At 37.4% G+C, this 25,495-nt stretch overlaps 2 protein-coding genes across 10 annotated transcripts in view; one reads left to right on the top strand and one right to left on the bottom strand.

Moving 5' to 3' along the window:
- LOC113509727 (syntaxin-binding protein 5) overlaps positions 1-25,495 on the bottom strand; it is a 391,733-nt gene that overhangs the window by 85,121 nt on the left and 281,117 nt on the right. For 8 of the 9 annotated variants that reach the window (XM_052898893.1, XM_052898898.1, XM_052898899.1 and 5 more), the window contains exon 2: positions 11,454-11,551. In XM_052898893.1, coding sequence (XP_052754853.1) covers positions 11,454-11,551 — 98 coding nt within the window. Of the gene's footprint in view, positions 1-11,453; positions 11,552-12,266; positions 12,321-25,495 lie in introns of those variants that run through there. The other variant, XM_052898896.1, reaches the window with a different exon arrangement.
- Positions 16,148-22,207, top strand: LOC113509921 (basic juvenile hormone-suppressible protein 1). Its single transcript, XM_026893348.3, has 5 exons — positions 16,148-16,306; positions 17,746-17,879; positions 19,021-19,854; positions 20,180-20,343; positions 21,081-22,207. The coding sequence occupies exons 1-5, from the start codon at positions 16,198-16,200 to the stop codon at positions 22,096-22,098; spliced, it is 2,259 nt and encodes a 752-aa protein (XP_026749149.2). The 5' UTR covers positions 16,148-16,197; the 3' UTR covers positions 22,099-22,207.

The following is a 25,495-nucleotide window of genomic DNA, read 5'->3' as shown; positions in this document are numbered from 1 at the left end:
AGATATTTTATTTTTAAGCATAATATATTTATTTTTAAAAGCAGGCTTGAAACTTTTCATTCGGTTTTCCTTTGCTCTCGCCTTTTCTGGGAATATGGGAAACATCAGAGATGAGACACGTTATAAAGTTATTTTACAAGATTACGCATACCTATGTACGGTGAGGAAGCAACATATATTGAGTAAATATTATATTTCGAATCTTTATTGTTCTAGAACACCTATTTTTCTATTTTACGCAGATGCTATAAAAATAACAATAACTTGATATATTTAGATGTATGTTTTGACAAACGTTAAAATTTTTTTAAATATTCTTGCAAATTATAACTTTGAGATAGATCGACTAGAAGGTAATTGGTTAAAATAAAAAAAAAAACAAATACAAAAACAGTAAACAGTGATATTATCATGCTATTGATGACATGACGAAACATACTGTAAAAAACAAATTGTAACATCTTATTATGTAAATATGTTTCTGGCAACAAAAATATGATTATTAAAGAGAGATAGACCTTGATAAAGGTATTAAAGAAAAAAAAACTCGAACTCATACAAATAGAATAAAAAAAAAATCTCACGTCTGTCAAATGTCTCAATCACTAGTGGGATAGTCGGAGGCATTTGTCGATTGTTAAAATTATAGTGACATTCGGTGTCAGTCACATTTGATTTTTTTTTTTTTTTTTTTTACAACACAGGGGGCAAACGAGCATGCGGCTCACCTGATGGTAAGTGACTACCGCCGCCCATGATCACCCACAACACCAGCGGCATTGCAGGTGTGCTGCCGGCCTTTTAAAAAGGAATATACTCTTTTCTTGAAGGTTATGTTGTCGTATCGGTTCGGAAATACTGCTGCTGGAAGTTGATTCCAAAGAATGGTTGTGCGTGGAAGAAAGTGCCTTGAAAAACGCACGGTGGAAGACCGCCACTCGTCCAGATGATTGGGATGAAACTTTAGTTTGTGGCGGGTTGTACGGTGGTGAAAATCAGCAGCAGGTATCAATCCGAACAATTCCTCAGAACACTCCCCATGATAAATTCGGTAGAAGATGCACAGAGATGCAACATCTCTGCGCAGTTTCAGTGGGTCGAGTCGGACAGTAAGGCGTTGACTATCGATAATTCGAGCCGCCCGACTTTGAATGCGGTCTAACGGAAGGAGTTGGTACTGTGGCGCTCCTGCCCACAGGTGAGAACAGTATTCCATATGCGGCCTGACTTGGGCTTTATATAATTTCAGGCGGTGTTCTGGCATGAAATATCGTCTCACCCTATTGAGTACTCCTAACTTTTTGGAAGCTATCTTAGCCTTCTCCTCCAGATGACCGCAAAACTGGACGTCGCAAGATATATCAACGCCCAGAATTCCTAGACTCGACTTTTTATCAAGGGAAGTGCCCTGAAAGTGAGGAGATACGACAAACGGCGTCTTTTTTGTGGTAAACGCGCAGACTTGTGTCTTTTTGGGGTTAAATTGGACAAGATTTTGTTCACCCCAGATCGAAACTTGATGGAGTGAAGTTTCGATTTCAGACACAAGTCTATTCCGGCACTCATCGGTATGTGCCCGCGAGATCTTTGCATGACCGGTATATAATGTATCTCCTGTACTGTCGTCTGCATAGCAATGAATATTACTTATCTGTAACATATCATTGATATGCAGAAGAAACAGAGTCGGAGATAGTACACAGCCTTGCGGGACACCAGCATTCAAAGGTTTTAAATCAGAGCATGCTCCGTCGACTATGACCTTAATGCTACGTTCCTTGAGAAAACTGGCGACCCAAATGCACAGTCTCGCAGGCAACCCAAATGAAGGTAGCTTTGAAAGCAGCGCTCTATGCCACACCCGATCAAAGGCCTTCGCGATATCCAGACTAACTGCTAAGGCCTCTCCCTTACTCTCGATTGCCACTGCCCATCGGTGTGTTAAGTAAGCTAAAAGATCACCAGCCGAACGTCCCTGTCGAAAGCCGTACTGGCGATCACAGATCAGCTGGTGCTCTTCTAGGTACCGGAGCAGTTGACGGTTAATGATGGATTCCATAACCTTCGAGAATAAGGAAGTGATAGCTATGGGCCTATAGTTAGCTGGATCTGAGCGATCTCCCTTTTAGGGATCGGATGCACCAGAGCAGTCTTCCAAAACTTTGGGACTATGCCCGATGAGTAGCTAAGCCGAAAAAGACGCGTAAGAACCGGAGCCAACTCTGGTGCGCACGTCCTAAGCACAATTGGAGGAATACCATCGGGCCCACTCGACTTATGGATTTCGAGGGAGAAAAGTGCTCTACGCACTGAGCTATGCGTGAATTTAATGTCAGGCATAGAGCTCCTACAACACGTGATGGTCGGTGGTGATTTCATCCCGTCATCCAATGTCGAGTTTGACGCAAAGATGGATCCAAGAAGATCGGCCTTTTCCTTAGCGTTCTGGGCCAACGAGTCATCCTCCCTGCGCAATGGTGGAAAAGATGACTTACAGAAATTCCCTTGTGCAGCTTTGGCAAGAGACCAGAAAGCTCGAGTCCCAGAGGGCAAACTAGCCAATCTCTTGCCAATTCTACTGATATGCTCTGACTTCGCTGTGGCTATAACTCTTTTGAAAGACCTAGAGGCAGAGTTATACTTCTTTTTGAGAGCACTGGTGTTAGGATCTCGCGACGCCACACCTTTAGCCCAGGTTAGGAAGCACTCCTGTTTCAGACGAGATGCTGTTCTACAAGAGGCTCCATACCAGGGCTGGGATTTCCCGCCGACGGGCACCACAGAGTTAGGAATAAATAATTCCATTCCCTGAAGCACCACATCAGCAATGGAATCGGCAATGGCGTCAGGATCATCCAGTGTGAAGCAAACCCGCCTCCATGGGTAAGATGCGAAAAAAATCCGCATCTCATCCCAGTCCGCTGACCTGTAGTGCCAGACACGACGTCTACCCGTGGAACGTGGTGGAATCGGACTCATGAGAGGCACCTCGCTCCGCACCAGACTGTGATCCGACGATCCAAGCGGAGCTTCGACGGAAATCACATAGTTGTCTGGGTGGGTGGTCAGCAGAAGGTCCAACAGTGAAGGTGAATGGTCCAACACATCAGGTATTCGCGTAGGCGAGGAAACAAGCTGCGTCAGACCATAAGCCAAAGCAAAGTCATGAACAGATCTTCCCGCATAGTCGGTTGTACGTGAACCAAGCCATTCACGACCTCTGTTGTCCATAATTACCTCGTGGACCTATAACTCCGCTAATACCTCCATTTAGAAGAACTGTTCTGGCTAGTAATTCTCCAATAGTAAGGTTCTGTAAGATTATAAATAGCTGCAGTGACCAGGTCGATATTAATTTTGATACTCCAATTGTTTTTGTACGAAATATCTATAAATATATATATTGAGTCGTGCTGCTGGATCTGCTTATGGATATGGTGGCTTTAGTTGTTAATTGTTAAGCATTTAATAATAGTTGTAAGCTATAATATATTTCTCCGTACTTATTGTTATACACGTATCAATATATGCTGTGTTTGCCTATAAAAAATTGTTACACTTAGTTCTAAGCTCCATAATTGTATATATATTTACAATTATTTTGTGGAAACAATTGTTGGTAAACCTAAATAAATAAATAAAATAAAAATAATAAAATTGGGTCAAGACGAGTTTTTAATCATCCAAAGAACAATTCTTAAATAAAGTTTAAGTCAAAGTGGGTTACGCTTTGACTCGAACTTCGTATAAGGCTTAATCTTTGACGAGCACTCGACACACACACACACAACTGTTAGAGATATAAGGCACGTGAATTACGGCAGTTGTTTGACAAAAGTGTTCCGTTTTAACACCGCGGGCAATAAGTCGTAGGTGGCTGGCGTCGCGCCAGCACCAAACGAATGACTGCAGATAAGCGGTATTCTTCAGCTCAACACGAACTTGAACATCTGGTCTTTTACTGATCTTTGTCTGTCTTTTGGACGAATCTTTACCATTTCCCGGGACCAGTGATAAAAAAGAACTACTGTTATAAGCATACATAATTAAAGATTGTGTCCCACATGAAAATAACCGACTTCAATTTCGGTAAAACCAATTATTTTGGTTTAAAAACTAAACTATTTAACTGATTTTGATATTTCTATGGAACTTGTAAGTATTTATTTTTATTAATTTATTCATTAGTACAAATATGTGTACATGGCGGACTTAATGCTAAAAGCATTCTCTCCCAGTCAACCATATGTAAGTGTCAGAATACTCGAATGCGGTACTAGTAATTATTGATATACATACATACTAAAATTACATATATAAACGAATAATTATGAATAACAAATATACTTACACATATATGATGTATACTATATTATACACGAAATGGAGAATAATATAAAGCACTTACTGTTCGGATAAAGATAAAAAGTGCGAGTGAACGCTTTTTTGAAAGACGGTTTAGTCGGTAGTCTCTTAATGGCATCAGGAAGCGCGTTCCAAAGTCGTGAAGAATGTAGGAGAAAAGTATATCTTTTACAATTAACAAAGTTATTAGGTAACAAACATAAAAATAAACAACCTAATTGAGAATTTTATTCTTCTTGAAGTCCGTTGAAAATAAATAAATAGAACAGAACAGAACAGAACAGAACAGAACAGATATGATACCTTATATAATTAACTTGGAGGGATTATTTAATTGGAGGGATCGAATTAGCAATGAGGAGGTCCTGCTTAGGGTTAAGGAAAAAAAGACAAATTATTAGAACTATTGAGGACAGAAGGGGAAAAATGTTGGGACACTTGATACGACACGACGAACTTATGAACATTATAATAGAAGGTAAGACAGAAGGAAGGAGGGGGAGAGGGAGACCGAGACATAGTTACATCATGCATATCAAGGAAGGAGTTGGTGTCGTGTCGTATCAAGAGGTGAAGAGGCTCGCTGTAAATCGTAGTGAGCGGCAAGAGCTCCACCGACAAGAGCGCAGCTCTTAAATAGGATAGATAGATAGATATATAATTAACTATACGGCGAAGCCATAGAGTATAGTTAGTAGTGAATAAATAAGTTTTTTTAACATCATTAAAACAATAGTGACACGTCTTTATCTGTCCGGACGGCGACCATCATCACAAACACATCGGATGTTGTTGTGAAACTTCTATTTATTAATTAAGGAAACAACTGAACTGGTTATCGGTAGTTTAACTGTATATAGAGAGATTCAAATATGCAATGACTCTCACCGACACACTCACAAACAACGGTTATCAATGTTTTTTTACGAACATAATAAATTTCATATCGCTGTGTCCATGTCATCCCAGTATTATATTCACACTTTTGTTGTTTTCTCTTAGAAGCCAATATCTTTAAAGAGTTTCTCTGTGTAATAATAAATTAATTAAGTGTTGACACTAAACCTACCCAGCGCGGTCAAATGGCCGTTTTTGAAATTTAGTTTAAAATTATTCATATACATTTTTTTTTATACAACTTAGCCGTTTTATACAACTTGGCCGTCAGCTTGTTTAGCAAATAAGCTGACGGCCCACCTGATGGAAAATGGTAACCGTTGCCTATAGACATGAGCAGTACCATGGATATAACAGAGTATACTGTTTCGTCCATGATACCCCCCATGCGTTGCCATTTCTGAGGATTTTATTTTATTTTATTTATTTATTTAAGGAACACCAACAGCATATTGCATTATAACATATAGGTATAACAACATTAAATACAATACAATATTAATGCACATGTCTATTATAGGTATTCACAGCATTCACTTTAACGTAATTATACAGTGTAAGAAATTTAAGTAAATAACAATTCAGATTCAGATGTTATTCCTCTGTACCCTGTAAATTCATCATATCCCACCCTTAAAACCGAAACACAGCCATGCAAACACAACTGCTTCACGGTTGAAACACGAATGGGACAGAGGTACCCAAGCAATCGACTTTTGTACAAAGTCTCCCTCTGGTGATGATATATAGCGTTACTGTATCACCATGTAACTTATTGACTTTTCCTATAATATATTTATATACAACCCATTTTTCAATATTTAAAACTTACTATTATTTATTTGTTTACCATCAAGTTAACTAAAATCTCTTTCTATATTAAGATACATACTTTATTTTAAAGCGGTCATTTGACCGTTCATATACATTGTGTCTGTACGTACATAGATATACATGCGTATTGATATTTTTAGAGATGGGATAAACCATCGAACTCGCGACACTGCTACTCTGCCGATTCAAAAAATACACACGCAATTTAAAGTTTTCACTTTTGTCAGCATTCGTGGAGTGCCACTGTTTTTTATACCTATAACGTATGTTGAATACGATATAAAAATAAAAATTCCATTCTCTCTCTCAATGATATTATTAAAAAAATAAAATCCATTTAAAAAGTAATCAACAAAGATCAACAATTGTTCAGTCAGATATGAGCGTCTGACTAAACATTCGGCCGGATAACATATTAATTAAACATTCCGAATAGAAAGCCCTCGCCTATCTAAATGTTGTGTAAAAATAACCGAACCTTCACGGATGGGGCTCTAATGGCGGTGGGGTCGGCGAGTACGGACAAATAGCGGTCAGGTCTTACGCGAGACTTGCTAACACATCGCAATGAAAGTTCAGTTAACTAGTTCACAGTTTTTTCTAAGCAATTTCTTTATCTGAAGAAAGTTTTTTATGCAATTTGAAATGTTTAACAAACTGACGGTCCATAGGATGGGAAATCGTAAATGTGGACTATAGACAGCACCATGGGCTTTACAACATACATTAATAACAACCATAGTAATTACCGACCGCGTACGGGTAAACGCAGTGTAGGACAACTACTACCCACTAGATGGAGTGACGACTTGAAAACGTTAGCCAGTAGCTGCTACGTTTGGCAGGTGGGTTGGCAACCGCAGTTTGACTTTTAGTGATGTTTTAAGAAGGACACTGCTGTTCATTCCTTCGACCATAAGCTCCCTTAGTTGCCTTACGACACCCACGGGAAAGAAAGGGGTTGTCGAAACCTACACAACGAATTTCGTTATGTACTTTAAGCCATATACTTTACTATAATTATGTACTTTATATACCTGTACAGAGTTTACGAGTACTAAAACGATTATCCAAAATTTCCAAAAAAATACCTAAATTTATTTTTCGTCAAGAATTTAATTTTTTCAAAATTTCGCGAATAGAATGTTTTCTTGCCCAATATTGTAAAAAAATATGCAACGATCTGGCATTGCTTAATATAACCATCAAGTACAACTGTATGGTGGCAGAAACATTAAGGGAACAGAGAAAGTATACATACAGACGATATTGTACAAAGTAGTAGGTAGTAATAATGGTGAAAGGTGATAGGGACTGGAGGGCCTACCATGAAATGTTTTTCGAAATTGCGGAGCCAAACGAAACAGAAATTTGATGTTAAAATACATAATACATGCCGTTTGGAAATATTAAAAATGTTAAAATATTGTTCCTTTAGACTTTTATGATAGGATGCATGACGAACGAGATGTTAAACTCCATTTATTGGTCCGATTTTGGTATAAACAAAAACACGAAACTGAGTCCGAAATTTCGGAATTTCATATATAATATTGATTGCAGTTTAAAAATTAGTACCGAACGACAGATTAGTTTTATTGTTAAAAGTTTCATAAGTATACATTACATTTTAATTTAATAGTTACCCGTTTAACTTACATGTAATTTAGATCGAAAAATCTCGACTAGTTTTGGGACCATTTGGAATCTTTAAACTCTTTATTCGCATCGCATTCGAATCAAACCCGCTCAAGATTAAGGGTCCCAAATGGTCCCGAAACTAGTGGAGCTTTGTCGACCAAATTACACGTAAGTTAATCTGGTAGACAGACAAGTAGAATTAAAAATGACGGTGAATGAAAAACTAAGACTAACTAAACTATTTACTGAATCCTATTGTAAATACTTTGTAATTATTATGTCGATACTTATTTAAACAATGAATTTGATAAACATACATACATATATGAGGATATTTATAACAGAATACTATTTTAAATTACATTTTTTCACTTTCTTCTTTAATACTTAAGGGGCTTTTTAAAAAAATAATATATATAGAAGTTAACATAATGTAATTTATATATAAATATATATATACCTAGGTATGTTATTTACTTATACCATCCATTTGTTATCTACCTATGTATAATTAAATAAATAAATAAATGAAACGAAATTAAATTCATAAACAATATGTTACATTTGAATTTATTATTATTATTACACGGAACAAAACACACGGTGAGTAATTCCGTTTTGTAATCATTTTATGAAATTATTTGCAGTCGATGAAGCGGAAATCTTTCCCAATGTAAATAGCCCTTTTGAATGGAACCGGCGGTAATATCCGCTAACCGGATTTATCTGGATCGGGCCGGATCCGCCCGCTAAACATTAGAGATCCGTTCAACTTTTGAAATGCTATTCAAATGCAGCTATTTGCTCCGCACTTCGTACTGAGGCTAACTGTAGAGGATCGCTCAATGACCTAAATACGTTTATGATTCTGATATAGGTAATCTAGATAGGGTTGAAGTACTGGTACTTTATTGATGAATTTATTATCTCATTGCAAACTCTATTTTGTATACTGTGGCAACCATAGCACATATCGTCATAGCCGTAGAATACTGACGGATCTGACAAAGATTACATATAAAGATCCGTCAGTATTCTACGACTTTGACGATATAATGTTTATCTGCAACAATTTTAAATTTTTTCGCCGCACAATTACATTTTTGTTTCACCAAAGGTTGATTGGGAGAGAATGCTATATAGTATTAGGTTCGCCTTTTGTAACAGACATATTTTCTGTAATAAAAAAATAAATAAATGAAATAAAAATGATGGTGTATTTTCTTATTATCCGATTATGCTGTGTATTGGAATGCAGTACACATACGAACATTGTTACTTGTGGACATTGTTACTTTAACTCTACCGTCCAGTTTAGAAAGCAGACTCAAGTACTGTTAAAAACTAGGCTGTAACTATTACAAAATACTCAGATCCTCTAAATATTCAGCGTGCAACAGCAAGGTACCGCATGTGGTACGAGAAGGTAACCCTTTCAGTTTATTTTGTCCCATTATTTGAAAATCTTTGACCTGGCCATCAATTGTCAAGGTCAGTTTGGAAACCATTTAACAGACTTCAGTCCTAGGTCGCTCGCAGCAAGGAAATACGCATAGGTGGGGATTCTCCATGGGACTATCTTTGGACTGTATCTGCGGTGAAACACAAATCAAGGCCCACTTACTATATTATCTTGCCTGTCCTACCAACTACTCATTGCAGGATTTGATGGACGCCACAGAAAATGTAGTCCAAGCGGCCATGTTCTGGGTGGCAAACATCTAGTTAACTGTCTAAATTGGTTGATTGGCTAAAAAGAAAGTTGTTCATTGCAGGACTTGATGGACGCTACAGAAAATTTAGTCCAAGTGGCGAGTTTTGGGCTGCAAACTTTACTTTATTGTCCATCAATTTGCCAAAAAGAAGATTACAAAAGTAATCTGTCAAGACAAATTCTATTTCTAAATCTAGGATTTAACAGAAAAGGTATAGATATCCGAAACACAATCGTTCCCCAGGGAAAGAGACGGTGAGACAACAATGTGTTACGTCAAGTTGCGTTAGCGCAGTCATGTTTGATAAGGTTTACTTTACAGAATACATATGCATTATCGTCGAAATATTTATAAAGTGAACGATTCAATGAACAATCTGGGTGCAGCTACGACAGGGGTCATAGGTAGGCACTATCTCAGCTGTTATCAGCTAAATTCTCGGAAGAGGTCGCCAAATGCAACTGATGACGTTATTGCATAAGGGGACTTTCATTGATACGTATGTTATGAGATAAAATTTCTTTAACCGACTGCAAAAAAAGTGGTTCTTGATTCGGTTTTTTTTTTTGATGGGTGATAATGGTATGGTAACCCCGCGTGCGCTAACGGGATACGCTGCCGGAGCACCAGTGAAGGGTGATAGATGGGAATGAAAACAGGCCAGTTAGCCCATCATGATGAATTCATCAGGAATTAACCATGATAGTTTCCAGGGGGAACCGCGAGGAGGTTGACCTGCTTGGATATATTGCCAGCAATTGGAGTCTCAGTCTCCATTTCTAACAATCCCTTTCCCCCCTCTCGATTCGGTTGTATTTTTTTATGTTTGTTACCTTATAACTCCGTCAGTTTACAGATTCGTCTCGTAGAAATGTTATCAAAAATGGTTTAGTAGGTTAGTTTTTAAACCAAATTAATTTTGCTACAGTTTTAAAGAACACAATGTTATTTATTTAAATTTGTTTTTTTTAAATCCATTTCAGTTTCCTTCGGTGAGATTTTATAACATTTGTAAGTCCCTCCGTTACATCAGATTTGCCTGCGATATTTTAAATAAACTTTTATATGTCAACTAGCTGACCTGGCATATGTACATTACATATTACATACTTATTTTAAGCGACCGTTTTTTTTTTCATTTATTTTTTGACACAAACACTTTTTATGAAATTTATTATTTTTGAAAAATAAGATAAAATCGACGAGAGATTTTCTTTAGGTCTCCGTCTCTCTCCACTCTTTAATTGAGATGTGGTAAGATTTTACCAGTTCAATTAAATAGTTAATAAAAGTCACAGGTTATGTCAACTAATTTTGGTTTGGTGTGACAGTTATCTTGTTTACAAGTGACATCACCCGTGTCAGGCGATGATTAATATAGGTGGAGACAGATGGGTCAAAAATTATATAATGAAATTAAATCAATTTTTTTTACAATTATCAGCTTTGATAAAAAATTAAATTAAAGCTTCCCCTTTGGGAAGATTTACTAGTAGTTGCTACACTTGGCAGGCGGATTGGCAACCCCTGTAGTCCCGGTATAGAATAGGCCATCCCTTCCTTTCTCGTGGGTGTCGTTAAAGGCGACAAAGGGAGAATGAGGGATTGGCAGCAGTGGACTTTATAAAACATCACCAAAGCTTAACTGCAGTTGTTAACCTGCTTACCAAGCATGGCTACTGGCAACACCCCTCAATGGGGAGAGGCCTATATTCAGCAGTGGGCAGTAACGGCTGATATCGTCATTATTATCTTACTTTTTATCATAAAATTTATAGATGACGCGATTTACGACAGTGTATGCAAACTCAAAATAATATATATTCACTTTAGCCTTTAGTTTTTTTTTTATTTATTTATTTATTTTCGTCTTGGAAGAAGGATATTTTACAATATTAATCACTGTAATCTTCGTTCAAGTCTTGTTTTTCCGAGCGAAAACTTAATCTGTAAGACTTACCTTAATTAAACATCTGTCCGTAAAATAATTGAAAAGGATACATTCTGAGGTTGCCGCCCTTGTCTCCGACGGCGAGTAGCTTCTGTATGGGGTCCCATGCCAACGCCGTTGGTGAGAATGGAAAGCCATGGCGGAATGTCTGCAACAAACAAGGTTTGACTGTTATCATACATATACCTTGATATTATTATTTTTTTTATGAAAATAAACAAAAACAAATAGACGACCTCGCTGGTCTATCGGGTTAACACACTACTGGACAATACAAATATTTGTATTCATAAACATATCTGTTTATATAAGTCTGAATATTTTCTATATATATAGTGATATGTATGTATTTACACAATAATTCAAGATTATGTTCAACAAAAAGAAACCGACATCAATTGTGGGAAACCCAGTTATTTTAATGTAAATACTACAACTGAATCGATTTCGATAAAATTCCCATGGAACTAATTTGTAAATAAAAAAAATTAAGATAAAAAGACATTTTCTAAATCGATTTATATGACGTTATGAGTAAATAAATATATATAAAAAAATATATGCAACCGTATTAAGAACTCTCTTCTTTTTTGAAGTCGATCAAAAATGGCAAAAAGTTTCGACTAACTAACTAAACAATTGGACACGTCGCCCATCCTAGGGCGCTTATTGGCCCATGTTGTTAATGTAATATATTTAAAGGATATGCTTTCAGATCGATTCCATAGAATTTTTATGAAAATTAATTGAGTAGTTTAGTATTTCAAATCAAAATAATTAATTTTAACACAATAAATCGTGTTTTTTTTTTGTGGAACACACATCCCGTGGTATTTTTTATTTTATTTTAATTACTTATTTACTTGGTTACCACACGGAAAAGGAGTGCTAGCTATCGACATTTAAAATAACAACTGACGTCAACACGCACCGGTGAAAAGATAACAGAAAAACAAGTCAATTATGAATGTTTACTCTTAAAGAGTTTTTATGATTATAGAAATGGTTGAATGTGGAAAGTACCGTTAAATAAATTATTTTTTAAGACCAAATAAGAATTATTATTAGAAATGTGTACAATGAGAGACATGCACCATTATTACCTATCTACCAATGGAGAATAGTACAAAAGTTCTCTGCTTGGCTACCTCTGTCTCATTTGTGTTGCATGGTTGTGTTTCTTAAAACGCTTTTGATTTGAAGATTAAGATATTTAAATGAAATTGCAAAGTACAGTGGTATAAAACCTTAGCATTCAGGAATGGCAACGTATAAAGCATGGGTGATACAATATACTCTCTTATGTGTGGACATATGTATACATAGATATATGGTAGACATGAATACCCCATGGTATTCATGTCTATAGGCGATAGTTCTAACTTTCAATAATCAATCTATCTGCTTGTTTGCCAAAATTGCATAAAAAATAACAATTTAGAAGCAAAAGAAGGCTTCTTTATTTTACTTTCTGTATTTTGCAGAAGATAATGTATGAGCCAAACACTATGAAAATGATATTATGCCATTAACAAACACTAATAGAACAATTTCTTTTATTTTATTATTTCAGCTGTTAACTGACCACTGCTATACATAAGCCTTCTCCGTGAGGCGAGTGTTGCCAGTAGTTGCCACGCTTGGCAGGCGGATTGACAACGGTTAGGCTTTTAGAGATGTTTTAAAAGAGACGCTGCTGCCCATCCTTCCCTATCCCTTAGTCGACTTTTACGATACCCACGGTAATAGACCACCCAGTGGTAGCCTATTCTATATTATTATATTATATTAATATATATAAATATTTAACTTTTTTTTAAACATTCACACAATACTCAATCCAAATACCATTACTAACAAAATGTAAGATTTCGTTTCACAAAAAAATCGATTTTGACCGTATGAAAATATACATGGCAGAATTCTCAATTTAAGACTGCAAATTAGGCGTAGAATTTTAGAGGATTACATACGATTACGTAACGTACAGAGAAAATACCGTCGAATTGAAAATTTGTTCATTTTGTATTTTTTTTTTTTTTTTTTTTTTTTTTACAACACAGGGGGCAAACGAGCATGCGGCTCACCTGATGGTAAGTGACTACCGCCGCCCATGATCACCCACAACACCAGCGGCATTGCAGGTGTGCTGCCGGCCTTTTAAGGAATATACTCTTTTCTTGAAGGTTATGTTGTCGTATCGGTTCGGAAATACTGCTGCTGGAAGTTGATTCCAAAGAATGGTTGTGCGTGGAAGAAAGTGCCTTGAAAAACGCACGGTGGAAGACCGCCACTCGTCCAGATGATTGGGATGAAACTTTAGTTTGTGGCGGGTTGTACGGTGGTGAAAATCAGCAGCAGGTATCAATCCGAACAATTCCTCAGAACACTCCCCATGATAAATTCGGTAGAAGATGCACAGAGACGCAACATCTCTGCGCAGTTTCAATGGGTCAAGTCGGACAGTAAGGCGTTGACTATCGATAATTCGAGCCGCCCGACTTTGAATGCGGTCTAACGGAAGGAGTTGGTACTGTGGCGCTCCTGCCCACAGGTGAGAACAGTATTCCATATGCGGCCTGACTTGGGCTTTATATAATTTCAGGCGGTGTTCTGGCATGAAATATCGTCTCACCCTATTGAGCACTCCTAACTTTTTGGAAGCTATCTTAGCCTTCTCCTCCAGATGACCGCAAAACTGGACGTCGCAAGATATATCAACGCCCAGAATTCCTAGACTTGACTTTTTATCAAGGGAAGTGCCCTGAAAGTGAGGAGATACGACAAACGGCGTCTTTTTTGCGGTAAACGCGCAGACTTGTGTCTTTTTGGGGTTAAATTGGACAAGATTTTGTTCACCCCAGATCGAAACTTGATGGAGTGAAGTTTCGATTTCAGACACAAGTCTATTCCGGCACTCATCGGTATGTGCCCGCGAGATCTTTGCATGACCGGTATATAATGTATCTCCTGTACTGTCGTCCGCATAGCAATGAATATTACTTATCTGTAACATATCATTGATATGCAGAAGAAACAGAGTCGGAGATAGTACACAGCCTTGCGGGACACCAGCATTCAAAGGTTTTAAATCAGAGCATGCACCGTCGACTACGACCTTAATGCTACGTTCCTTGAGAAAACTGGCGACCCAAATGCACAGTCTCGCAGGCAACCCAAATGAAGGTAACTTTGAAAGCAGCGCTCTATGCCACACCCGATCAAAGGCCTTCGCAATATCCAGACTAACTGCTAAGGCCTCTCCCTTACTCTCGATTGCCACTGCCCATCGGTGTGTTAAGTAAGCTAAAAGATCACCGGCCGAACGTCCCTGTCGAAAGCCATACTGGCGATCACAGATCAGCCGGTGCTCTTCTAGGTACCGGAGCAGTTGACGGTTAATGATGGATTCCATAACCTTCGAGAATAAGGAAGTGATAGCTATGGGCCTATAGTTAGCTGGATCTGAGCGATCTCCCTTTTTAGGGATCGGATGCACCAGAGCAGTCTTCCAAAACTTTGGGACAATGCCCGATGAGTAGCTAAGCCGAAAAAGACGCGTAAGAACCGGAGCCAACTCTGGTGCGCACGTCCTAAGCACAATTGGAGGAATACCATCAGGCCCACTCGACTTATGGATTTCGAGGGAGAAAAGTGCTCTACGCACTGAGCTATGCGTGAATTTAATGTCAGGCATAGAGCTCCTACAACACGTGATGGTCGGTGGTGGTTTCTCCCCGTCATCCAATGTCGAGTTTGACGCAAAGATGGATCCAAGAAGATCGGCCTTTTCTTTAGCGTTCTGGGCCAACGAGTCATCCTCCCTGCGCAAAGGTGGAAAGGATGACTTACAGAAATTCCCTTGTGCAGCTTTGGCAAGAGACCAGAAAGCTCGAGTCCCAGAGGGCAAACTAGCCAGTCTCTTGCCAATTCTACTAATATGCTCTGACTTCGCTGTGGCTATAACTCTTTTGAAAGACCTAGAGGCAGAGTTATACTTCTTTTTAAGAGCACTGGTGTTAGGATCTCGCGACGCCACACCTTTAGCCCAGGTTAGGAAGCACTCCTGTTTCAGACGAGATGCTGTTCTACAGGAGGCTCCATACCAGGGCTGGGATTTCCCGCCGACGGGCACCACAGAGTTAGGAATAAATAATTCCATTCCCTGAAGCACCACATCAGCAATGGAATCGGCAATGGCGTCGGGATCATCCAGTGTGAAGCAAGTATTTGTTGAAAACATAATAAAACTATAAGGAGACTTTATACAAAAGTCGTTTGCTTGGGTACCTCTGTCCCATTCGTGTTTCTACCGTGAAGCAGTTTTGTTCGCTTGGCTGTGTTTCGGTTTGAAGGGTGGGATATGGCGTGAATTTACAGGGTACAGAGGAATAAGACCTTCGTTCTAAGGAATGGCAAAGCATGAGGGTTATTATGGGCGAAACGATATATTCTGTTATGTCCATGGTACTGCTCATGTTTATAGGCGACGGTTACCACTTTCCATCAGGTGGACAGTCAGCTTGTTTGTCATTCTAAGTTTCATAAAAATATCTCATCTTTCGATTATTGTTGAAAGTAGAGTTAAATTTTTCGTTTCGACTTTGCTGTCTCTCTGCCACTATTTTGACAACATTGTAACCGAGTTTAATCAATAAACACACGTTAATAATTATTAAAAAGCAAAACATGTCGGTGTGAAGAAAGACTAGATAAGAGAATGGATAAGGGACGAGATATCGAGAGTATAAAAGGCGGTACGGGCGGCCAGTTTTATTAGAGTAAAAGGTAGTGATGGTGGTCACAATGAGGTTGGTAGTGGCAGCGGTGCTGTTGGCCGCAGTGGCGGCTTCCGTCGTCCACGATGAGCTAAAGAATATTGTCATCACCAAGGAGCCTATGAGTAAGCGATTTATCTTCGCAATATTAGTAACAGACTTAGCACACTTAACACTTAGCGTGTACAGAACAGTGCCAAATGACCAGAATCATAGAAAACAAATTTTAATGTACTCGTATCTATTATTAGGGATTCACAAAAATATTTTCGAAAATGTAGTGTTAAAAAAAGGTAGTTGAAAATCTATTAATTGATAGTATATCTTTCGTGGTGTAAATGGAAACACATTCAGCCCGGATAGCAAAGGGATGTGGGTTCGAATCGCGTCGGATCGAGTCGTCGGAAGATATTTTTTTAAACTATTATTAATTTAGGTTTCTCAAATGCAGGATTACGGATTATATAAAACGCACGGGAGCATCGTTGACTAGTAGTGTACTATCTCGACAATAAACATATTTGGATCACATTACCTGCTTACCATCACTTTGACTAGTTTAGACCTTTTTTTTTTAATAATTTACGGCCTTATCTAAATTTATTATTAATTCATTTAAAATGTGAAAAATAATTTGAATTAAAAATGTCTCAACAATAATGAAAAAAAAAAATTAAAGAAGACGTTAATTTTTTTTATTCATTTAATATACGTATGAGTAATTTATTAATTAAATAGTTTGTATTACTTAATTGTATGTTGAAGTGCTGATGTTGATAGTAGAATGACGTTTTTGGCGCATTTAAAATTTACATGTTTGTAATAAGTTGCTAAACTAATCGCTGTATCTTTTGTTCAAGTGCAATAAAGAATATATATGTTTTTGTTTTGACTATATTACTTATAGTGTTAAAATAGGTACATGCGAAGAATGATTCTTTAGTTTGTTGATGTCATAGTACATATTGGCAAGCGATGTATGCATGTGTGAGTGTATTTACTTCACAATATTGTTGTGTAAGGACATTTTTACTTTTTTGTTGTCCTGGAACTGAAGTATGTGTCTCGTTTTCTACTAGAGGTCTGAATACGAATTGTTAAGTTCCAATTTCAAAATTGATAGATACGAGCACTATCTATACAACCCCTTTTTAACAGGGGGGGGGGGAGTTATTGTTAGCAATGGAGTTTGACAGCCCCAGTGCCTGTCCCCCTGGAAACAATCGTGAACAATTCTTGTTGAACTCGTCACGATGGGCTAACTGACCTACTTCATCCTCACCTATCTTCCTTCACTGGTGCCCCGCCGGTGTATACCGATAGCGCGGGTGGGGTTACTATTCCATTATCATCCATTAAAAAAAAACCCTTTTTAATAATTTAATAGGGATAAATTTCCAAAAATCCTTTTTATCTTGCAACTTTTACAAACAATCCATAAAGTATTTTTTTTTTATTTTAGAGATTTGCAACTATTAATCATTGAGGCCTTATTATTATAGTAAAATTTTGTAAAAACAACTTTTTTTTTAAATTTAATTAATGAACATTTGCTTGTTTTCAGAAAATATGGACATGAAGTCAAAGGAGATGTGCATATTGAAACTGATGAATCACATCCTGCAGCCCACGATGTACGAAGACGTGCGCGAGGTGGCGAAGGCGTGGGTCCTCGAGGAGAACGAAGACAAATACATGGTAAATATATAGTAACTAGCTTCCACCCGCGACCTCGTCTGTGTGACCGGGATAAAGAGAATCCTATGTCTTCCTTCATCCCAATTATTGTTATGTCAACGATACTGCTCATGTCTATAGGCGTCGGTTACCACTTTCCATCAGGTATAACACCTTAGTTCTCAGGAATGGCAACGCATGGGGGGTATCATGGACAAAACAGTATACTCTGTTATGTCCATGGTACTGCTCATGTCTATAGGCGACGGTTACCACTTTCCATCAGGTGGGCCGTCAGCTTGTTTGCCATTCTAAGTTGTATAAAAAAAAATAGTATGTGTATATCAAATTTCGTTATGACTGATTTAGTCGTTACAGTGTTAAGATGTAACACATAAACTCACTTTCTTATTTATAATACTAGCCATATGCCGCTGCTTCGTCCGCATGAAATGAAATCTGAACTGAATGTAAAGTATCCCATACGTAAATTTAAAATAATATAACCCTATTTGTGTACCAAACATTCAAATCCGTAGTTTTTGCGTAAAAGTTTTTATTAACAAACATCTATTCATATTAAAAAAAAAAAATTGTAGTGGTAAGTAGGTATATAATAATAAACTGCGTAACAACTGATTACAGGTTAAGATGCTAAATTATTACCTCTATTACCTCTTTGAAGAAGAGGTTCAAATCACATTTTCTTTCCCTTGAGTAATATTTTTTTTTGTATTTTTCTAATTGAACTGTCAAATCTTAAAATCATTAAACTAAATTTCTAATATAAGTAGTGTATTCATTTATTTTAACATTTATTATATGAGTAGGTAGGTATTGTATGTATTTATGTAATATTTTATTATATATTTTAATATTTTATTTAACTGTATATTTGTTTATGTATTAATAGTTGTAGCACTCCAGCTGCCCGCTAACGAAATGCTTTCTCACTGTACTGGGTTGACTGGAAGAGATCTCTGTCAGAGATAAGTCCATCCTTGCTCACAACATTTATAAATAGATTATTTTATATGTAACTTACAAGTGCAATAAAGAATATATATATATATATATATATATATATATATATATATATATATATATATATATATATATATATATATATATATAGTTAAAATCTTGAAATTACAATTTTCAGAAAATGGAAGCAGTGAAAGAATTCATCAATACATACAAAATGGGCATGCTGCCTCGCGGCGAGGTCTTCGTGCACATGGACCACAAGCACGTCGAAGAAGCGGTCAAGGTCTTCAAGCTGCTATACTTCGCGAATGACTTCGACGTCTTCCTGAAAACCGCTTGTTGGTTGCGCGAGCGCATCAACGGGGGCATGTTCGTCTATGCCTTGACAGCCGCCATTTTCCACAGATCTGACTGCAGCGGCATCAAAATCCCTGCCCCCTACGAGATCTACCCATATTTATTCGTCGACAGTAACATTTTGCACAAGGCATTCATGATGAAGATGAGCAAGGCAGCGATGGACCCCGTTATGAAGAATTACTACGGTATAAAAGTTAAAGATAATAGTATGGTGATCATTGATTGGAGGAAGGGTCTTCGTCACACGATGAGCGAGTTCGACCGCACATCCTATTTCACTGAGGATATCGACTTGAACACTTACTTGTACTATATGCACATGAGCTATCCCTATTGGATGAACGAAGACATGTATAGAGTGAACAAGGAACGTCGCGGTGAAGCAATGTGGTACGGTTACCAACAACTGCAAGCCAGGCTGAGATTGGAAAGACTGTCGCATCACATGTGCGATCTGAAGCCGTTGGACTTGGATGGAACCCTCGACGAGGGCTATTGGCCTAAAATCCTTTTGCACACCGGTGATGAGATGCCTGTACGCTACAACAAAATGAAACTTACGAACGAGAATAATATTAAATACCGGCTACTTCTTGAAGATAACAAGAGACTGATTCGAGATGGTATTAAAAAGGGACACATGGCAATGGTGAGTAATATTGATACATTTTGTAGTTTATTGTGAATTTTATGAGGTTATTAGAATTAACCGTGTGGTCATTCACAGGCCATAGGCCACCCCTTCCTATCCCGTGGTTGTCGCAAGAGGCCACTAAGGAAGGGCGACGGATAGGCAGCACCGTCCTTCCTAAAACATTTGTAAAGCCTGACTACGATTGCCAGTCCACCTGCCAAGCGTGGCAACTACTACCATAACCCCCCCAAGGGGTGGCTTATGTTCAGCAGTGAACAGTTAAAGGCTGATGTGATGATGATGATGATTAGAAGTTTAATATTATTGTTTACTCTTTCAGCACGACGGCACTACTGTCTCCCTTAAGAAACCAGATGATATTGAGAATCTTTGTCGAATTGTACTCGGCGGTTTCGTTTCTAAAGATGATCATAAAGGCAAATCGAGCATTTGGAGGAACTTGGCTAAAACTATGTTATCTTATGGCACATACAATATGGGCAAGTAAGTCGAGCGTTTAAAATTATTTATATCTTTATACCGTGAAGGTGGCACACAAGCATACAGCCCGCCTGATGGTAGACGGTCACTTATTTATTCGGCAATAGTACAAGATAGTGTTTGAATTATAGTTATTATAAAAATTCTTGAAATTCATCACCACACTGATAATACTCCAGAATAGAAAAGTGACCTTTTTTTATGCAACTTAGAAGGGCTTAATGAATAGAATCCTGTTTCGCTCATGATACCCCCCATATGTTGCTATTCCTGAGGACTCAGATATTATTTCTCTGTACCCTGTAAATTCACAGCCATATCCCACCCTTTAAACCGAAACACAGCCATGCAAATATAACTGCTTTACGGTAGAAACACGAATGGGACAGAGGCGTTCAAACAAACGACTTTAATAAAAAAAGTCTCCCTCTGGTAAAAATCATAATGATAATGCATAATAATATAATATAAATGAATATATAGATGCTCATACATACCTATGAATATATATATATATATATATATATATATATATATATATATATATATATCTCAAAGGAGGTGTATTTAGTAATTCCCTTCAGATATGCAATTTCGATACTGATATACAATGCAATATACACAGTTTCAGTACAACAAAGAACGTGAGACGCTTACCGAACTGTGTTTATCCGTAATTAATTTCGTGCACTCAAATCCATTGTTTCTATTCAATTAATAAAATATCTCTTGTCTAACAGATACACGTACATCCCGACCGCAGCTGATATGTACTCGACAGCGCTCCGTGACCCCGGAATGTGGAAGATGCTCAAACTTATCTCCGAATACTTTATCATGTTCAAGGAAATGCTACCAAAATACACTCGCGACGAATTAGACTTCCCGGGTGTGAAAATCGAGCAAGTGACCACTGACAAGCTCGTCACCTTCATGGATGAATACGACGTGGACATCACTAACGCAGTTTACCTCGACCACGATGAGATGCAGAAGCACCGCTCCGATATGATGTACGTGGCAAGGATGCACCGCCTCAACCACCAACCCTTCAAGATCACTATCGATGTTGCTTCCGACAAAGCCGTCGAATGCGTTGTGCGCGTGTTCCTCGGACCCAAACTAGACTGCATGGGCCGCTTCACAAGCGTAAACGACAAACGCAACGATATGGTGGAAATCGACAGCTTCCTATACAAACTGGAGACAGGCAAGAATACCATTGTGCGCGACTCACTTGAAATGAATAACGTCATTAAAGAGCGTCCGTGGAGCAGGAACAATTGGGCTATGGATCCAAGTGGAGGTCAGAAGGCACAGGATAACTGGTGGTACAAGTCTCGGATCGGCTTCCCTCACAGACTACTACTGCCAATGGGTTCGCACGGTGGAATGCCTTACCAGATGTTCGTGATTGTGACTCCAGTACGTGCCGGCATGTCTCTACCGTCTATCGATATGAACACTGCGAAGGAGCGGAAGGCTTGCCGCTGGACCGTTTGCATGGACACCATGCCCCTCGGGTTCCCATTCGACAGACCGATCGATGAGACTAATTTCTACACGAAAAACATGAAATTCCACGATGTGATGGTATATACTAAGGACTTGGCTATGTCCAACATGGTGAAGGACGTGGACATGTCCGAGATGGTGATGAAGCGGGACGACCTCACGTACCTCGACAAGGATATGCTGGTGAAGCGATCGTACAAGAGTGTGATGATGATGAGTGGCGACGACATGACTCATATGTAGTTGCATCGTAGTCCACTTGTCGTATACGCGTCTGTTATTTTAATCTGTTTTATTGATTAAGTACTAACCTAGCTGCTGAATGTGATTGAATAATAAATATTCAAATTTCTTTACAAACTTTCATTTTTATAATATTTATTTATAACTTTCTTGTACACATTGATAATACCAAAGGGAGACTTTGTACAAAAGTCGATTGCTTGGGTACCTCTGTCCCATTCGTGTTTCTACCGTGAAGCAGTTGTGTTTGCATGGCTGTGTTTCGGTTTCAAGGGTGGAAAATGGCAGTGAATTTACAGGGTACAGAGAAATAACACCTGAGTCCGCAGGAATGGCAACGCATGGGGGGTATCATAGGCGAAACAGTAATCTCTGTTATGTCCATGGTACTGCTCATGTCTATAGGCGACGTTTACTACTTTCCATCAGGTGGGCCGTCAACTTGTTTGCCATTCTAAGTTGTATAAAAAAATACATAAAAATATGACAGAGGTAAGTAAATGTACAAAGGCGAGCGTAACACTAAACGAGTTCTATTCCAGCATATAATATAATATTGGTATATTTAGAATTATTTTTCGCCATTTATTTTAATTTTTTTATTAAGAAAGCAAACAAAATTCATTGCGGAAGTTCATATTACAAAATTAATCAAACAAAATAATTCTAATTAAATAACCATTTCTTTTATGTTTCAACTATATTCCTAACTGGTAAAAAATTACTTGTCACTGTTATTATATAGGCCCTTGTATAAATCCTATTAATCATTTAGGAGCCATAGAAATATTATTATCAATTTTTATTTCAATACGAGACGAGATTACGAATGTTATTTTAGATAACAAATACCAGAAAAACTCAAAACTTGAGAAGAGCGAAGTCTCAAAAGGTTTCGAGATCAAAAGGACAAACGCCGCGGAATGTTTGAACGAACTTCATTGAATGGCCACTCATCCCTTTCAATTTGCGTCTCTGACGAAAAATTCATGAATATTTTATTGATTTCTTTATTGTATTAAACTTTTGTATAAATATAAAACTACAGCACAGTATACAGTCCAATATCTATATTATTATAAATATATAATAATAATAATAATAATAATAAACTCTTTATTGCGCACAGTAAAGATGTATACAAGGAGTATTTATACAGAACGTGCATATACAAAAGGCGGCCTTATCGCTTATATATGTATATCTTGTTAACATTTGTCATTTAAAAATTCATTAATATTGTAATAACATTTGTCACTTAATATATTTTTTTAATTTTTCCATGAACAAACTTATGTTTAAACATATTTGTATTGCTTTGGAATTTTATTGTAGACTTTTGGAGCCTTACACATAATACTTCTCTGCAGACATGTTGTTTTGGCTGGATGTATACATAAGTGATTCTATTTCCAATAACCCTATCAGATAATTGAGGAAATAAATGTGATGATCCGTACAAAAATTACAATAATGTATTTGGCCTATAAAAATTGAAGTAAAATTAATATTTTACAGTTAATATTTTTTTCTATCTATAATTTCTATCGTGCCTCCGATCAAACTGTTTATAATTACTCGTCTCCATCCAAAGGTTGCCTGGAAGAGATCGCTCTTAGCGATAAGGTCGCCCATTGTTTTCTCATTGTGATTATTTCTTGTAATTGTTTATATTTATAATAAGTTTACTATTGTAATCGTTTGGAGGAAACAATAAAGAGTATCTATCTATCTATTTACCAGAGGGAGACTTTGTACAAAAGTCGATTGCTTGGGTACCTCTGTCCCATTCGTGTTTCAACCGTGAAGCAGTTGTGTTTGCATAGCTGTGTTTCGGTTTGAAGGGTGGGATATGGCGTGAATTTACTGGGTACAGAGGAATAACACCTGAGTCCTCAGGAATGGCAACGCATGGGGGGTATCATGGGCGAAACAGTATACTTTGTTATGTCCATGGTACTGCTCATGTCTATAGGCGACGGTTACCACTTTCCATCAGGTGGGCCGTCAGCTTGTTTGCCATTCTAAGTTCTATAAAAAAAAAAAAAAAAAAAATATCTATTTATCTATCTTGTGCGTAGTCAGTGCTGGTCGCTAGTATAAAATAAAACTGTATAAAATATAATCAAAGTCTTAATCAAAGCGGAATGAAAAGCAAACATAAAGAAAGAATGCAGTTCGAGTCGCGCAGAAAACGTTTGCCGACATGCAGTTCAGATGGAAAATATTTTCATTAGCACATACCGAGTGCGCGCGCCCGGGGCTGAAACGGAACGCTTCCAGTAAATGGGTCGGATAGAGAGCCAATCGAAGTGTTCACATATTTTTAAAGTATCTTCATTGAACACAATTCAATGAGATAACATTCGCTCTGTAACAGCTATTACATTTATCTACATCTACACTAATATTATAAAGAGGAAAGATTTGTATTTTTGTGTGTATGTATGTTTGTAATGAATAAACTCAAAAACTACTCTGCCGGTTTCAAAAGTTCTATCACCATTAGAAAGCTACATTCACCCTGAGTAACATAGGCTATATTTATTGTTAGAAAAGATTAGGGATCCTTCCTAAAACTTTAGTAACGTAACTCAAGGTATAAAAAAAATGCTATAAAATATCTTTCGTGTGCGCTGCGGAAACTATTGGTGATAGAACAAAAGTATGTTCTACAATATAAATAAATAAATATAATAATATAAATAAATAAATAAATATTGAAGAAAATATCAATAACTATAAAAAACTTAGCGATACTATATGTCCAACTATAATCGTTATGTCACAATAACCACTTTTTAAAATATTGTAAAAATGTCCACCCGTGCGAAGCCGGGACGGGCCGCTAGTTATATATATATATATATATATATATATATATATATATATATATATTTGTATTGTATCAACGAGCACGTCGCAATCGCGGGATGCGTTAATTTAAACTAGTAGATACTGCACGCGGAAATCGCGGAATGCCCGATCAGAGGGTTAACTGTCCACCGTTGGACATAAGTCCCACTCATAACCCATATTAAAGTTGAATAAGGCGGATCCTCCATATTCATTTTTAAAAATAAAATTACAGTCCAGTATCGAAGCGAATAACTATTATAAGAGTTAGTATAAACTAATATTATAATAGAATCGAGTAAGAACTATTCTGTAGGTCGTTATATAATATAAAATATGTTACTTTTTTTAGCAAAAACTATTGAACGCATTTTAATAAAATTTAGTACACGCCTAGTACATAGAATACTTCATGTCTTGACGCACGCAGCTAAAGCCGCGGGATACAGCTAGTATTTTAATAAGAATTCGATTGGATTCTTAGATGTGCACATTTGTGCCTTATGGCGTGAGTAAAAAAAAACTTTTTAAAAACAAATAC

The sequence above is a fragment of the Galleria mellonella genome, unplaced genomic scaffold (assembly GCF_026898425.1).
Source record: "Galleria mellonella isolate WM207_F2 unplaced genomic scaffold, CSIRO_AGI_GalMel_v1 utg54, whole genome shotgun sequence".
Classification (NCBI taxonomy): Eukaryota; Metazoa; Arthropoda; class Insecta; order Lepidoptera; family Pyralidae; genus Galleria; species Galleria mellonella.
The sequence above is the reverse complement of the archived record's forward strand: the minus strand, read 5'-3'. Positions and strand labels throughout refer to the sequence as shown.